General features: G+C 43.5%; 1 protein-coding gene across 3 annotated transcripts in view; it reads right to left on the reverse strand.

Annotated features, from left to right (window-relative positions):
• The window catches only part of LOC126471453 (uncharacterized), a 306,777-nt gene that overhangs the window by 46,742 nt on the left and 243,419 nt on the right, over positions 1 to 16,616 (reverse strand). For all 3 annotated transcript variants that reach the window (XM_050099642.1, XM_050099643.1, XM_050099644.1), the window contains one exon: positions 6,846 to 6,987. In XM_050099642.1, coding sequence (XP_049955599.1) covers positions 6,846 to 6,987 — 142 coding nt within the window. The remainder of the gene's footprint in view (positions 1 to 6,845; positions 6,988 to 16,616) is intronic.

A 16,616-nucleotide genomic window follows, 5' to 3' on the forward strand; every position in this document is an offset into this window, starting at 1 on the left:
AAACGAGCACCCCTTCCTTGACGTTCTTCTATGTCCTCCGTCACTCCTATCTGGTAAGGATTCCATCCAGTATAGCGGTATTCTAGCAGAGGACGAACAAGCGTAGTGAAGGCAGTCTCTTTAGTAGACCTGTTTCACCCACTGTTCTGCCTATAAACGTGGTCTTTGATTTACTTTCCCCGCAAAATTATCTGTGAACCTTTCCAGCTTAAGTTGTTCGTAATTGTGATTCCTAGGTATTTAGTCAAACTGACAGCCATTAAATTTGTCTGATTTATCGTGTAATCGAAATTTCACGGGTTTATTTTTGTACCCCCATGTGGATGACCTCGCACTTTTCCTTATAGAGAGGAAATTGCCACTTTCCGCACCATTCAGATATCGTGTCTAAATAATTTGCATTTCGTTTTGATCTTGGGATGACTGCACTAAATAGTAAATGACAGCATCATCTGCAAACAATCTAAGAGAGCTGTTCAGGTCGTCCTCCAAAACGTTTATGTAGGTTAGGAACAGCAAAGGGCGCATAACATTTCCTTTGGGAAAGTCGGATATCACTTCTGTTTTACTCGATGATTTTCCGTCGATTATACGTACTGTGAGCTTTCTGAGAGGAAATCCCCATTCCAGTCGCACAACTGAAACGATACTCTTTAAGCAAGCAATTTGATTGGAAGTCTCTTGTGAGAACCGGTGTCACAAGCCTTCCGGAAATCTAGAAATGTGGAATCAATTTGAAATCCTCCGTGGATAGCACTTATTACTTCTTGCGAATAAAGAGCTAGTTGTGTTTCACGAGAACAATATTTTCTGAATCCGTGCTGACTGTGTGTCAACAGACAGTTAGCTTCTAGGTAACTCATACACTGAGGTGACAAAAGTCATGGGACACCACCCAATATCATGTCGGACTTCCTTATGCCATGCGTAGTGCAGCAGTTCGACTTGGCAAGGACTCAACAAGTCGTTGGAAGTCCCCTGCAGAAATATTGAGCCATGCTGCCCCTCTATAGCCGTCCATAATTGCAAGAGTGTTGCCGATGAGGACGACTGGCCTCTCGATTATATACCATAAATGTTCGATGGGATTCACGTCCGACAATGAGGGTGGCCATATCATTCGCTCGAACTGTCCAGAATGTCTTCCAAATCAGCCATGAACATCTGTGGCGCCACAAAAATTTTATCGTTGTTTGGGAACATGAAATCAATGAATGGCTGCAAATGGTCTCCAAGTAGTCGAACGTAGCCGTTTCTAGTCAATGATCGGTTCATTTGGACCAAAAGACCCAGTCCATTCCAAGCAAACACAGCCCTCACTGATTTCCTACACCGGTATGAGGTCGAGGACACGCTGGACCCTTAAACCCCCTTAAACCATCGTTCCTGGTCATTATTGCTTCACTGGAAATTATTATTATTTGGCAGATTCTGTTAGCTATTGTCATGATGGTTTTGGGGCGAATTATCTTGCCTGTTTTTGATGATACATTGGGATGATAAAAGTCGGGGGATATTCCTAATATCGGTCGAACCCCCTATGGCCCATCGTAGTGCAGTAACTCGTCATGGCATGGAATCACCAAGTCCCATGCAAAAATATTTAGCCATGTTGCGTGTATAGCCGTCCATAATTGCGAAAGTGTTGTCGAGGCAGGATTTTGTTGGAGCCATCAGCAGCTTGCACAGTGCCCGGTTGACAACTTGGGCTCATGGCTTCGTGGGGTCTGCGCCACACTCGAACCCTCCTATCAGCTCTTCCCAACTGAAATTGGGATTCATCTGATCAGGCCACGGTATTCGTCTAGGTTCCAACCGCTGTGGTCACGAGCCCAGTAGTACCGCTGCAGGCTCGTCTGTTGCCATAACCTGTCATCGCCAAACTTCACTGCAGTTTCCTATCGGATACGTTCGACGTATGTTTCACATGGTTTTTCTGTGGTTATTTCACATAGTGTTGCTTGCCTGTTGGCACTGACAACACCATGCAAAACGCCGCTGCTCTCACTCAGTCATTAAGTGAAGGCTGAGATTTGGTACTCTTGGCACACGCTTGAGACTGTGGATCTCGGAATGTTGAATTCCACTACGATTTCCCAAATGGACTGTCCCATGCGTCTAGCTCCAATTACCATTCCGGTTTCAGAATCTGTTAATTTCCGTCGTACGGCCATAATCACATCGGAAACCTTTTCACATGAATTCTCTAAGTATAAATTACAGCTCCAGCAATGCACTGCCCTTTTATACCTTGTGTACGCTATACTTATGCCATCTGTATATGTGCATTTTGCTATCCCATGAATCGTCATCTCAGTATAATATTCGAACTAAGTATATATTCCAAAATCCTAATGCAAAACTACGTTAGTAATATGCGGCTATAATTCAGCGGATTGCTCCCATTGCCTTTCTTGAGTATTAGTGTGATCTGTGCAACTTTTCGATCTTTTGGTACCTATCTTTCGTCAAGCAAGCGGTTGTATATGATTGCTAGGTATGGGGCTCTTGTATCAGTATACTCTGAAAGGGACCTTATTGGTATGCTATAGGGACCGTTTATTAAGTGCTTCGCTACACCATGTGGTACAATGGAACATGTAGCTAGCATCCAAACAACCAGTTCACCTTCAGTTTCTGCTGGAGTTTCAAATGGCTTTGAGTACTATGGGACTTAACATCTGTGGTCATCAGTCCCCTAGAACTTAGAACTACTTAAACCTAACTAACCTAAGGACATCACACACATCCATGCCCGAGGCAGGATTCGAACCTGCGACCGTAGCAGCCGCACGGCTCCGGACTGAGCGCCTAGAACCGCTAGACCACCGCGGCCGGCGCTGGAGTTTCGGACGCTGATTCCTTCAAGATATTATACAGAAAGAAATGCATTATGGATACACCATAGACGACTATGTGTTGTTTTTGAAAATGCGTCACCAACGTCGGTACAGAAACATGAACAGTTTTCAACCACGTGCGTCACACGCATTTCTCATCGAAGACCTCCCAAATCCTCGAACATTCATTTCGGAACTCTGGCTCCTCATTTCATAATTCTCACTTTAGAGTACAGTGGGGCCTGTATAGTTTTCACTTTAAGGGTTTCGAACAGTCTGTCAAGTAGAAAATAAATACATCAGTTCACAACACTGTGTCCAGAAAATGCGATACGAGCCAATAGCTACAGAATCTGTCATAAAAAGGGCGTTGTCTAGGACTACAGGCGGAAATGAACTGCTGCAACTTTGATCATGGCAGACTACGAAATGCTTGCGTGATAGGTGGAAGAATTCAGACAATGTTGATCCGCATGCGGAGGACAGCTACCTAAATATCAGATCTTCATTTGAGATCACATAGATATTATTCCCTCAGATGTTCCACATAGTACTATGACGTTAAATATTCAGTGCAAGACAGATCTGTTCATCAGACAAAGAAAAGAAATGTGTAATCGACCCATGAGGGTACTGGCAGGGGCCCTGATAGACATCTTATCAACGACATGAAGGATGACGAGCATGATTTCCTAGGATGAATCCGAGGAGAAGGAATTCATAAAAAATATAGAGTGACAATTTGAGAACTATATGAAAAAAACGTAAATTAGTTACAAACGATGGTGTGCACAAACTTTATTCAACATGTAAACATCACAACAGATATTCGGATTTAGGTTATGACGTGATCAATGTACCTGCCAGCATTGGCGATGAAGTGGCGCAGACGAATCGTGAAATTCTGCATTACCACCCGAAGTGTCGGAACGTCGATTCTGTCGATGACCTCTTGAATGGCTGTTTTCAGATCACCAATGGTTTTGGGGTTATTGCTGAACACCTTGTCTTTAATATAGCCCAATAAAAAAGAGGCGCATGTGTTCAGATCCGGAGAATATGGAGGCCAATCAAGGCCCATGCCAGTGGCCTCTGGGTATCCCAGAGCCAGAATGCGGTCCCCAAAATTCTCCTCCACGACATCAAACACTCTCCTCCTTCGATGGGAACGAGCTCCATCTTGCATGAACCACATCTTGTCGAAATCAGTGTCACTTTGGATAATGGAGAAAATCATTTTCCAAAATCTTCACTTACCGTTCGGCAGTCACCGCGTCATCAAGGAACATCGCACCGATCATTCCGTGACTGGACATTGCACACCACACAGTCACCCGGCGAGGGTGAAGACACTTCTCAATCACGAAATGAGGATTCTCAGTGCCCCAAATGCGCCAATTTTGCATATTGACGAACCCATCCAAATGAAAGTGGGCTTCGTCACCAAACCAAACAGCAATATGGATACTAATTCCCATTGGGCCCCGCGGCCTACCGTGCAGTTTGAACGTCCTAACGCAAACCGTTCAGAAGTTATGACGATTTTATTTCATATAATGCAGTAATTGTCACCTTGTAAGTCTGTCTGCTGGTTCACCTAAAATCATTGTATGCATCAGCACTGGAGGCTTGGCATATGAAAGGAAACCGACTAACAGCACCAGTACTCAGCTCCCTTACAATCGAGCCTGGCTCCGTTTGAGACATTAATTAAATACTTTGACCATGTTCAGACAAAAGATATGAAAATCGTTAAAGTTTGCTTAATGAACTATGTCCTAATCTAAATAAAACAACTGTTTCCCACTTATAAGAATATTGCACTCTGAGTAATCAAGCTGCAGAAAGAGCACATACAGTCACATATGACTGGCAGAGAGGGCTGCGAGGGAACTACTCGTTGGGCCTGTTGACCTCAGCGGCAGTCATTCATTAGCTGGTCTTTTCACTCAGCTGCGAGGAGATCTTTTCATTCAGCTGCGAGGAATTCCTTTGCTGGAACTGTACGCGGTCTGTTGCTGGTTGCTGCTATGTGATTCCAATACACGCAGAGGTGAGTTCTGAGAGCTTCGTTGTATAGCATGCCCTCAATTTACCAAATCAACCTTCAAGCTTTCACAACTAAACTCTTGATTTAAAACTATTACAATTACTCCCGTTATTCTGACCCACATCGAGTAATATTTCTACTCTTGCGTATAGTTATTTGATGAAGCTTAAAGATTTACTCGGTTTGTAAGCATGGCCACAGGAGGTGAGGTATTCGTGAGTCTTAACCATATCCTTAGTCTTCTTTGTGTAACTGGTTTTATAGCCCTGAAGAATAGAAGTATCTGCCCAACAATTACACATAGCTGAAGACCTATCATTAAACTACTGTCAGTGATTCTCTCTTGTGACTCCGAAAGAATAATGACAAAGTGAAGAATGACGATTTAAATACGAGTTAAAAAAAGAAATATATTTAATCATGAAAAACATGAAATTGTGGCTTTCTGTTTTATGAAGAATGAGATTCAAAATTTTAGGAGAAGAAGTGTAAATATTTATTTTATAAAATTTTTTGAGAAAACTGATTTAATTCAAATTTAAGAAGGAACAAGTTTAATAATCATGAATAGATGAATTTTGACATTCCATTTTGCGAAGAAATATGACTAACAGTTCTTTTTATAGGATTTTTATTTCAGCAGAAAGAGTTTTATTTTAGAATAAGGCACTCCATTAACGACGAAGCAGGCTTGAACCTTACGAAGTAATAAATTTCAATTTTCCTCTTTTACAGAAAAGCCATTGGCGGAAAAGTCAATTCGAGGAGGCTATCACTAGTTTGAGAAAGGAAACGTTGTAAGGGCATGTCGGAGGCATAAAATATGGTTATCTTCGCTGGACACTAACCCGGAGGTCCTTGGTCCGGCTCCCAATGACAACATCAGATTTTTCTGCGTTGGAAGACCAGGATATCAGGCAAATCACACTCGTGAGAGCAGATCTAAATCTACTTGGCTCCATAAGTAGTGATCCTGGCTCACAGTGGTTAAAGTGATTAAACACAACGGCTTGTACCACAATATTATTTAAAGTAACAATTTCAAAAGAGGATGGACATTACGGTTTTACGCCCCGTCGAGGACAAGGCCATTAAAGAAGGAGCACGAGCTCGGGTCAGAGATATATAGGGAACAAAATCAGCCGAGTACTTTTCAAAGAACTCATCGCAGTATTTTCCGTAAGAAACCACGGAAAATTTAAGCTGCTCTACTCCTGAGTAAGATGAAAGTGTTGTACTACTGCGCCACCTTGCGCAGTAATAATCACCTCAGTCATCACAAAATCATTGTCACCACTGTCGAATTCCAAGATGAAGGCTATTTAAACAATGTTCCATAATTACTAGGTCTAATGTTTTAAACCTATTTGTTTTAAACTAAAATCAAACACAGAGCTGAAGAGTTATTCTGAAGATAGTGTGTGAGGTCCTCTGTCGTAACACTGGAACGAAAACCGAAAAGGAGAAGTAAATATTGTGCGCCGTGCTGCTTTGATTATATGCAACTCACTCAAGGATTCAACTCGTCACGGGCTCTTACCCTTTCCTTCCAATCTTAGTAGTGGTGCTCCCACGATGCTGTGATACCACCACCTTCTTCAGAAATTACAAACGTACAGAAAGGAAGGGAGAGGACGCGTGACAAGTTGGCTTGGTTCAAATGGCTCTGAGCACTACGGGACTTAAATTCTGAGGTCATCAGTCCCCTAGAACTTAGAACTACTTAAACCTAACTAACCTAAGGACATCACACACATCCATGCCCGAGGCAGGATTCGAACCTGCGACCGTAGCGGTCGCGCGGTTCCAGACTGTAGCGCCTAGAACCGCTCGACCACCCCGGCCGGTGACAAGTTGGAACACTGCGTTTGTCCGCGGTGTGTGCTCAGTGTTAATTTCTTAGATATAATGAAAATATAAAATATGCACATAAGGATAGCCATGGACGGACTCACTTGCAGAATCATCGTGACGAAGGCGGCTGCGCTGAAGCCATTGCGGCGCACGCCCGCTATAAAGAATGCGATTACGAGGAGCTGCCACGCCATTAAGCCGACGCGGCTGTTGGTCCACTGCTTGACGTCCACGCCCAGAATTCTGAGAACACACACGCTTCATAAGTACCACATAAATTTTACTGCTCTTCTAACATGGCTTTCCCTTTGATCGAAATGCATTGGTGAAAAAAATCACAACAGCAAAAAATAATTATCGTAGAGTAATGAAATTTCCGGAATACATTTCTCTAGGTAATATATTTAAGTGACTGACGTTGAAAGATCACAGTTTAATGTAAGCGTGAGATAAGCCTTTGCAAATGTGAAGTGCTGGTACATTAATAACTGGTGTAATGGCCAAAATGTTGAATGCAAACATGTAAACGTACATTCATTGCGTCATGCAGGTGCCGGATGTCACTTTGTGGGATGGTGTTCCATGTCTGTTGCACTTGGTCAGTCAGTACATGGGCGGTTAGTGTTGGTTGTGTATGATGCTAGAGCTGTCGTCCAATGATGTCCCATATGTGCTCGAGTGGAGACAGATCTGGTGTTCGAGCAGGCCAGGGCAACACGTTGCCACTCTGTAGAGCATGTTGGGCTACAACAGCGGTATGTGGGCGAGCGTTATCCTGCTGGAGAATACCCCCTGGAAACTGTTCACGAATGGCAACACGACATGTGGAATGACCAAATTAACATAGAAATATGCAGTCAGGGTGCGTTGGATAACCATGAGAGTGCTCCTGCTGTCATACGAAATCGCAGTCCAGGTGTAGATCCAATGTGTCTAGCACGCAGACAGGTTGGTTGCAGGACCTCAGCTGGCCGCCTTCTGACCAACACGCTGCCATCACTGGCACCGAGGCAGAACCAGATTTCATCAGGGAACACAACAGACCTCCACCCTGCCTTTCAATGAGCTCTTGCTTGAAACCACTGACGTTGCAAGTGGAGGTGGTCTGGGGTCAGTGGAATGCACGCTACGGGGCGTCTGGTTCGGAACTGCCCTTGAAGTAACCGATCTGTAACAGTTCGTTGTGCCACTGTGGTGCCAACTTTTGCTCAGATTGGTGCTGCACGTGATGTACGATGCAGCGGAGCCATACACCGAACGCAATGGTCTTCCTTCTCGGTAGTGTCAAGTGGGCGTCCGGAGCCCGGTCTTCGTGCGACTGTTCATTCTCTTCTCCACCCCTACCGGCAATCACGCACAGTGGCTACATTCCTGCCAAGTCTTTCTGCAGTATCACGGAAGTAACATCCAGTTTCTCACAACCCTTTTACATAACCTCGTTCACACTCAGTGAGGTGTTGATAACGGCATCTATGTCGCCTTAAAAGCATTCTAAACTAACACCACGTCCAATCTCAAAGGTAACTAACTACACGACCGTTACTGCCTGTATTTGAAGCAAACCTAATTTACATCCTCATAGTGGCACCCGAGGAATCTTCTCCACTGCTCACACAATTTTTTTATAGAAAGCCTCCTTGTTGGTGCAGTTTTGTTGCCGAACACATCTATCCCGCTCGCCCCAAAGACGTTCTGAACTTGGGCTTGGCCATTCGAATGCCTTTACTTTATGCTGCTTCGGAAATGTCTTCAGATGGCCAGAAGTAGGCTTTCTATCGTTGTCACGCTGTAACTGTCAATTACGAGGTATATTTTGTCTTCCATGAGGTATCATATGGTCTGTTAATGTTTCACCATACTTCAGATTATCCATTATTCCATGAATTTCCACAAGAGGACCTACATCACCTCGTGCGAAACAGCCCCAAACCGTGGTGCTGCCTCTCCTCCAGGCTTCATGGTGGCTACTTGGTACTTTCTGTCATTCCTCTTGTTTCTCGGTGATCGAACGAACTGAATCCCGCCTGACGAGAGGAGATTAAACTTGGTTTCATGACTCCACAGCATTTTCACCAGTCTTCAGCAATCCATGACGCATACTTCTTAGCAAACTGTACTCTGGTCTTCCTATTTTCCGCACTTATCGTAAGTTTTCGAGAAGGTTGTCTGCCACTCAGATCTATAGCTGCCAAACGACGTTTAACTGTCGAAACATGGACGTTAGCCCTGTGTTTTATCTGTAGTTCATCGTGTATTGCTCGGGCTGATTTTTTTCGGATCAACCATCGATTGCCTCAGGATGACCCTGCCTTTTTTTTTTGGGTGTTCTTTCGGGGTCGACCACTTCATGCATTGTTTGAATGATATTTCCGCCATTTGCCTGTGCAACTTCTTTATTTTATATTACTCTCATGATTTCTGCTTTATGCCATTATCCAGTACAACAATGTTGGGTGTAATTAGACACTTTCTTAAGCGCAGTCATTGTCATAACAAGGTCTAATTATATTCAACATTGTGGTACTTGATAATGGATTAAGCCCGAAATCAAGAGAGTAACATAAAATAAAGAATTTGTACAGTGAAACAGCGGAAAAATATGAAAAGATTGTCAACTTCGTGCGCTATTCTCCATCGTCCACCCTTTTTTTTTCTGAAGCCGCTCTCAGACACTCTCAAGCTGTTGTGAGATACCAAACAGCTCCGCAACGAAGGATTGAGTTTGGTCTCGACTCAATGCTGTTAAGACAACTTGTCTGAAATCTACTGAATGCTCTTTAGCTTTAGGCATTGCTGTAAGTAAATAAAACATTAGAATTAGATTTGATTTATGTAGTTAGGTTTGTTGCAGTCTTCCCATTCTACAAAATACTTATGGACCCCTTTCAAACATTGTTTATGGCTGTAGTCCATGTTTACCTGCACTCGGGAATAAATACATGTAACCGCGGCGAGGTCGAGCAGTCTTCTGTCTGAACAATCGGCTTGTTTGGATTTTGCATATACATAAACACGCCTACTAGACTGCTAGTTCAGCCACTAAATACCTTTGAGCGACACTGCATGATATGTTAGCCTGGTCAGTGCTGTTTGATGGGGAATTTACCGGGTGATCAAAAAGTCAGTATAAATTTTAAAAACTTAATAAAACACGGAATAATGTAGATAGATAGGTAAAAATTGACACACTTGCTTGGAATGACATGGGGTTTTATTAGAACCAAAAAAAAATCAAAGTTCACAAAATGTCTGACAGATGGCGCTGGATAGCAAAACGTCAGTAGCTGCTACCGTGACGGGTGAGAGGTACGCCGATATGTTACAGAATCGCATCATCCCCAGCCTGGCTGATAAACACCTGCTGGAACGTACGATGTTTATGCAGGATGGCGCTCCACCCCATATTGCTAGACGCGTGAAAGATCTCTCGCGCGCGTCGTTTGGTGATGATCGTGTGCTCAGCCGCCACTTTCGTCATGCTTGGCCTCCCAGGTCCCCAGACCTAAGTCCGTGCGATTATTGACTTTGGGGTTACCTGAAGTCGCAAGTGTATCGCGATCGACCGATATCTCTAGGGATGCTGAAAGACAAATCAGACGCCAATGCCTCACCATAACTCCGGGCATGCTTTACAGTGTCGTTCACAACATTATTCCTCGACTACAGCTATCGTTGAGGAATGATGGTGGACATATTGAGCATTTCCTGTAAAGAACATCATCTTGGCTTTGTCTTACTTTGTTATGCTAATTATTGCTATTCTGATCAGATGAAACACCATCTGTCGGACATTTTTAACTTTTGTATTTTTTTCGGTTCTAATAAAACCCCATGTCATTCCAAGCATGTGTGCCAATTTGTACCTCTCTATCTACATTATTCCGTGATTTATTCAGTTTTCAAATTTATACTGACTTTTTGATCACCCGGTATATTTGCAGCCTAGCAGTCTGTGTATCATTTAACCTCTGCATTGCGGGTTACCGTGTTTGAGCTCTTCATTTATTTTGTATCTAATGTGGAAAGGGAGGGGTGACCCTTCATTTCCTAATCTGTTGTAGAGAACTAGTTAAAAATTCCGCGGTGACGAACTACTAGCTGCAAAATCCGACACTCGGATATCAGTCACGGTTTTCTCACTTCCCCACTTCGGAAAAATAATAGTCAGAAAGTTATACCAGCAGTTCAGAATGTATTTGCTGAAGTCAGATCTGAGTAAGACTTCATACTGACCATGTAATGAGCGTCTCTGTAACAGATCTTCACGTGTTTTACGTAGCACTTAATACTCTGAAATTAGTTCTATGGACCACACATCTCAAACACAGCATTGTACATGTAGCATATTTAAGGCATTTTGGGGAGCAAAATAACTGATGATGGTCGAAGTAGAGAGGATATAAAATGTAGGCTGGCAATGGCAAGGAAAGCGTTTCTGAAGAAGAGAAATTTGTTAACATCCAGTATTGATTTAAGTGTCAGGAAGTCATTTCTGAAAGTATTCGTATGGAGTGTAGCCATGTATGGAAGTGAAACATGGACGATAAATAGTTTGGACAAGAAGAGAATAGAAGCTTTCGAAATGTGGTGCTACAGAAGAATGCTGAAGATTAGATGGGTAGATCACATAACTAATGAGGAAGTATTGAATAGGATTGGGGAGAAGAGAAGTTTGTGGCACAACTTGACCAGAAGAAGGGATCGGTTGGTAGGACATGTTCTGAGGCATCAGGGGATCACCAATTTAGTATTGGAGGGCAGCGTGGAGGGTAAAAATCGTAGAGGGAGACCAAGAGATGAATACACTAAGCAGATTCAGAAGGATGTAGGTTGCAGTAGGTACTGGGAGATGAAAAAGCTTGCACAGGATAGAGTAGCATGGAGAGCTGCATCAAACCAGTCTCAGGACTGAAGACCACAACAACAACAATGAATTCTGAAAGTAAATGTGAAGACAGTGGCATGAGAAAAGTGCTCTACATATCGTGACGTTCACATCCACTTGAAAGGTTTCCTTAAGGTATGCATAATGCTGAGTAATGCAAATCTTTTGTGAATACAAGCGTCATTGCATTTATCGTGTCTATGGAAATTGCTTCCTGTGGCGTTACTCGTCCTATGTTCAAGTGTTTAGTATTGTGCCTCATGTTTGCTGGCTAGTATCTGAGGTGGCGAAGGGCTCCAGTTTACATGAATGACAGACAGGTACCCCGTTTCAGTGTTAGACACAGTCGTGAAAGCCGTGAAACTCTTATATACCAGGGTTGCGTGAAACGTGATGCCTCCACCTTCATTAATTGGGTTTGGACGGGAATGTTTTAATAAATCAATCGCAGAAATAATCCTTATAATGTGATCTTTAATTACTCATATTCACTTTTCCATATTATCACCAGCCAACTGGATACATTTCTGCCAGCGATGAACAAGTTTCCAGAAGCCGTCACGGAAGAAGTCGACACACTGTTTCCGCAACCACAGTCTCACAGTTCCCTCAACGTCTTCATCAGAAACATATTGATGTCCCCGCAGATCGTGTTTCATTATCGGGAACAGATGAAAGTCAAACGGTGCTAAATCTGGACTGTATGGACGATGCCGTACGGTGGTGAGATTCAGTCTCCAAAGTTCTGCTCTTGTGGCACGTTAAGTGTGTGGTTTGGCACTGTCATGCTGCAGAAAAACATTTCCCTTTTCCTTTCGGACCCTTGTTAGCCGTCGTTTCAGAGTTCGAAGCGTTTTGATGTAACGCTCTGAATTTACTGTTGTTCCACCATCAAGTAAATCAACACGGATAACACCGTCTGGGTCTCAGAGCTCTGTGGCCATGCTTTCTCCAGCTGAGGGTTGTGTCTTGAATTTCATTTTTTGGGGCCAGTCTTTGTGTCTATAGTCCATAGACTGACGTTTCATCTTCGGGTGGTAATGGTGTGCCCACGTTTCGTCTCCTGTTACAGTTGAATGAAGAAAGGTGTCACCTTCATTCTCTTAACACGAGAGGAGTTCCTGGAAAATTTCAAGTTTGTGCGCTTTCATTTCAGGAGTCAGCATCCGGGGCACCCATCGTGCACAGATCTTCCGATAGCCAAGCAAAGCAATAATGTGACCCACACGTTCTTGCGAAATGCCGATTGTGCTTGCAGTTTCTCTCTGAGTGATGCGACGATCGTCCTGAATCAATCTATCAACATTTTGCTTGTGAAAGTTAGTGGTTGCTATAACAGGACGTCCAACTCTTTGTTTGTCACGCGGGTCAGATGTTCTCGCCTCAATATCTTTAAACTTACTGGCCCAACGACGCGCAGTACTAACATCAACACAATCACCATAAATTGCTTTCATTCTCTGATGAATCTCCTTTGGGATGACACCTTCTGCTGTCAAGAATTCAATGACTGCACATTGCTTAAATCGCATTGACTGACCGTCTGCGCAGGATTCCATACTTTTTTTTTTTTTTTTTTTTGTCATCAGTCTACTGACTGGTTTGATGCGGCCCGCCACGAATTCCTTTCCTGTGCTAACCTCTTCATCTCAGAGTAGCACTTGCAACCTACGTCCTCAATTATTTGCTTGACGTATCCCAATCTCCGTCTTCCTCTACAGTTTTTGCCCTCTACAGCTCCCTCTAGTACCATGGAAGTCATTCCCTCATGTCTTAGCAGATGACCTATCATCCTGTCCCTTCTCCTTATCAGTGTTTTCCACATATTCCTTTCCTCTCCGATTCTGCGTAGAACCTCCTCATTCCTTACCTTGTCAGTCCACCTAATTTTCAACATTCGTCTATAGCACCACATCTCAAATGCTTCGATTCTCTTCTGTTCCGGTTTTCCCACAGTCCATGTTTCACTACCATACAATGCTGTACTCCAGACGTACATCCTCAGAAATTTCTTCCTCAAATTAAGGCCGGTATTTGATATTAGCAGACTTCTCTTGGCCAGAAATGCCTTTTTTGCCATAGCGAGTCTGCTTTTGATGTCCGCCTTGCTCCGTCCGTCATTGGTTATTTTACTGCCTAGGTAGCAGAATTCCTTAACTTCATTGACTTCGTGACCATCAATCCTGATGTTAAGTTTCTCGCTGCTCTCATTTCTACTAATTCTCATTACCTTCGTCTTTCTCCGATTTACTCTCAAACCATACTGTGTACTCATCAGACTGTTCATTCCGTTCAGCAGATCATTTAATTCTTCTTCACTTTCACTCAGGATAGCAATGTCATCAGCGAATCGTATCATTGATATCCTTTCACCTTGTATTTTAATTCCACTCCTGAACCTTTCTTTTATTTCCGTCATTGCTTCCTCGATGTACAGGTTGAAGAATAGGGGCGAAAGGCTACAGCCTTGTCTTACACCCTTCTTAATACGAACACTTCGTTCTTGATCGTCCACTCTTATTATTCCCTCTTGGTTGTTGTACATATTGTATATGACCAGTCTCTCCCTATATCTTACCCCTACTTTTTTCAGAATCTCGAACAGCTTGCACCATTTTATATTGTCGAACGCTTTTTCCAGGTCGACAAATCCTATGAAAGTGTCTTGATTTTTCTTTAGCCTTGCTTCCATTATTAGCCGTAACGTCATAATTGCCTCTCTCTTCCCTTTACTTTTCATAAAGCCAAACTGATCGTCACCTAGCGCATTCTCAATTTTCTTTTCTATTCCTCTATATATTATTCTTGTAAGCAGCTTCGATGCATGAGCTGTTAAGCTGATTGTGCGATAATTCTCGCACTTGCCAGCTCTTGCCGTCTTCGGAATTGTGTGGATGATGCTTTTCCGAAAGTCAGATGGTATATCGCCAGACTCATATATTCTACACACCAACTTGAATAGTCGTTTTGTTGCCACTTCCCCCAATGATTTTAGAAATTCTGATGGAATGTTATCTATCCCTTCTGGCTTATTTGACCGTAAGTCCTCCAAAGCTCTTTTAAATTCCGATTCTAATACTGGATCCCCTATCTCTTCTAAATCGACTCCTGTTTCTTCTTCTATCACATCAGACAAATCTTCACCCTCATAGAGGCTTTCAATGTATTCTTTCCACCTATCTGCTCTCTCCTCTGCATTTAACAGTGGAATTCCCGTTGCACTCTTAATGTTACCACCGTTGCTTTTAATGTCACCAAAGGTTGTTTTGACATTCCTGCATGCTGAGTCTGTCCTTCCAACAATCATATCTTTTTCGATGTCTTCACATTTTTCCTGCAGCCATTTCGTCTTAGCTTCCCTGCACTTCCTATTTATTTCATTCCTCAGCGACTTGTATTTCTGTATTCCTGATTTTCCCGGAACATGTTTGTACTTCCTCCTTTAATCAATCAACTGAAGTATTTCTTCTGTTACCCATGGTTTTTTCGCAGCTACCTTCTTTGTACCTATGTTTTCCTTCCCAACTTCTGTGATGGCCCTTTTTAGAGATATTCCATACTTACACTGTAACAACACAAGCGTTCAATGCTAAGGCTTCCAGTCAACTGGAGATGTAGAGAAGAGGCTACGGAACAAACCAGTACCTGCCGCATATCAATTCTGCCAACTGTTGAAAATTTACGAAGGTGGAGGCATTACTTTTCGGTCAACCCTTGTAAGATACAGAGGCGGAAAAAAATATGGAAACACTGAAACACACAACAAATTATCATGCCTAATACGGTATGGAAAAACCGTTGCATTCAAAACAGCTTCGAGTCGTCTCGAAATGGGTAAATATAGGTTCTGTATGGTTTTCAAGGATATCTTATACCATTATTCCTGCAAAACAGTGACAAGTTCAGATAACAATGATGGAGGTAGGTTGCGATCAAGCACCTTCCTCTCCGAATTACACCACAAAGGCTCAATATTATTGAGATCTGGTGACTGTGGCGGCCAGGGGATATGCGACAGTGTATCCGCGAACTCACAAAATCAGTCCTGGACGATGTATCCTCGGTGAACAGGAGCGCTACCATCTTGGAACACAGCATCACCAATGATAAACAAACATTGTACCGAGGAATCGACCTGATCAGCCAAAATGGCCGCACTATCCTTGGCAGTAACGCCACCTAGCAGAGTAACCATAGGGCCCATGGAATACCGCGATATGGCTGTCCAAATCATCACCGAACCCCCTCCACCTTTCACTCTTGGGACGCAAACTCGGCCAGCAGTTGGAATCGGTGCGCAGTAAGGCTCATCCGACGAATGACATTGCTGTACAGTCCTGGTTCTACGGTTTCGGTACCACGTTTGTTTTACTGTTACGGGCATTTGCAACACTCATTTGTGGTTTTGGAATACCAACTTGCCCTACAATTCCCAACGTATGGAGCTTCCTTCGCGTTGTTTTGGTGCTGACAAGGCTGCGAGTGCGACATTGAGTTCTGCAGTCCTTTTTTAGCTGTCGTCCTCTTATTTTTCGTCAAAGTCTTCTTCAATGACTGTCTGTCACGATCACGCAACACAAGTATTCGTCTACGTTAGGACTTAGCAAATGATGTTTTTTCGCTTTCCCTGTGCGCGATATAAATCTTCGATTCGGTGCCTCTCGAAACACCAAACACTTCGGCCATCTAGGTTACGGTAACATTCACCATACGAGCACCAACAATTTGCCCACGTTCGAAGTCACTTTCTCCGTCCGAACAGGCCTTGGAAGGCCCAACGGTACCGACGCGCCGCCGTCTCATCCACAGCCCACAGGCGTCACTGGATGCAGTTGTGGAGGGGCATGTGGTCAACACACCGCTCTCCTGGCCCTATGTCAGTTTCCGAGACCGGAGCCGCTACTTCTCAGTCGAGTAGCTCCTCAGTTTGCCTCACAAGGGCTGAGTGCACCCCGCTGCCAACAGCGCTCGGCTGACCGGATGGGCA

This window comes from Schistocerca serialis, chromosome 3, assembly GCF_023864345.2.
Source record: "Schistocerca serialis cubense isolate TAMUIC-IGC-003099 chromosome 3, iqSchSeri2.2, whole genome shotgun sequence".
In the NCBI taxonomy this organism is placed as follows: domain Eukaryota; kingdom Metazoa; phylum Arthropoda; class Insecta; order Orthoptera; family Acrididae; genus Schistocerca; species Schistocerca serialis.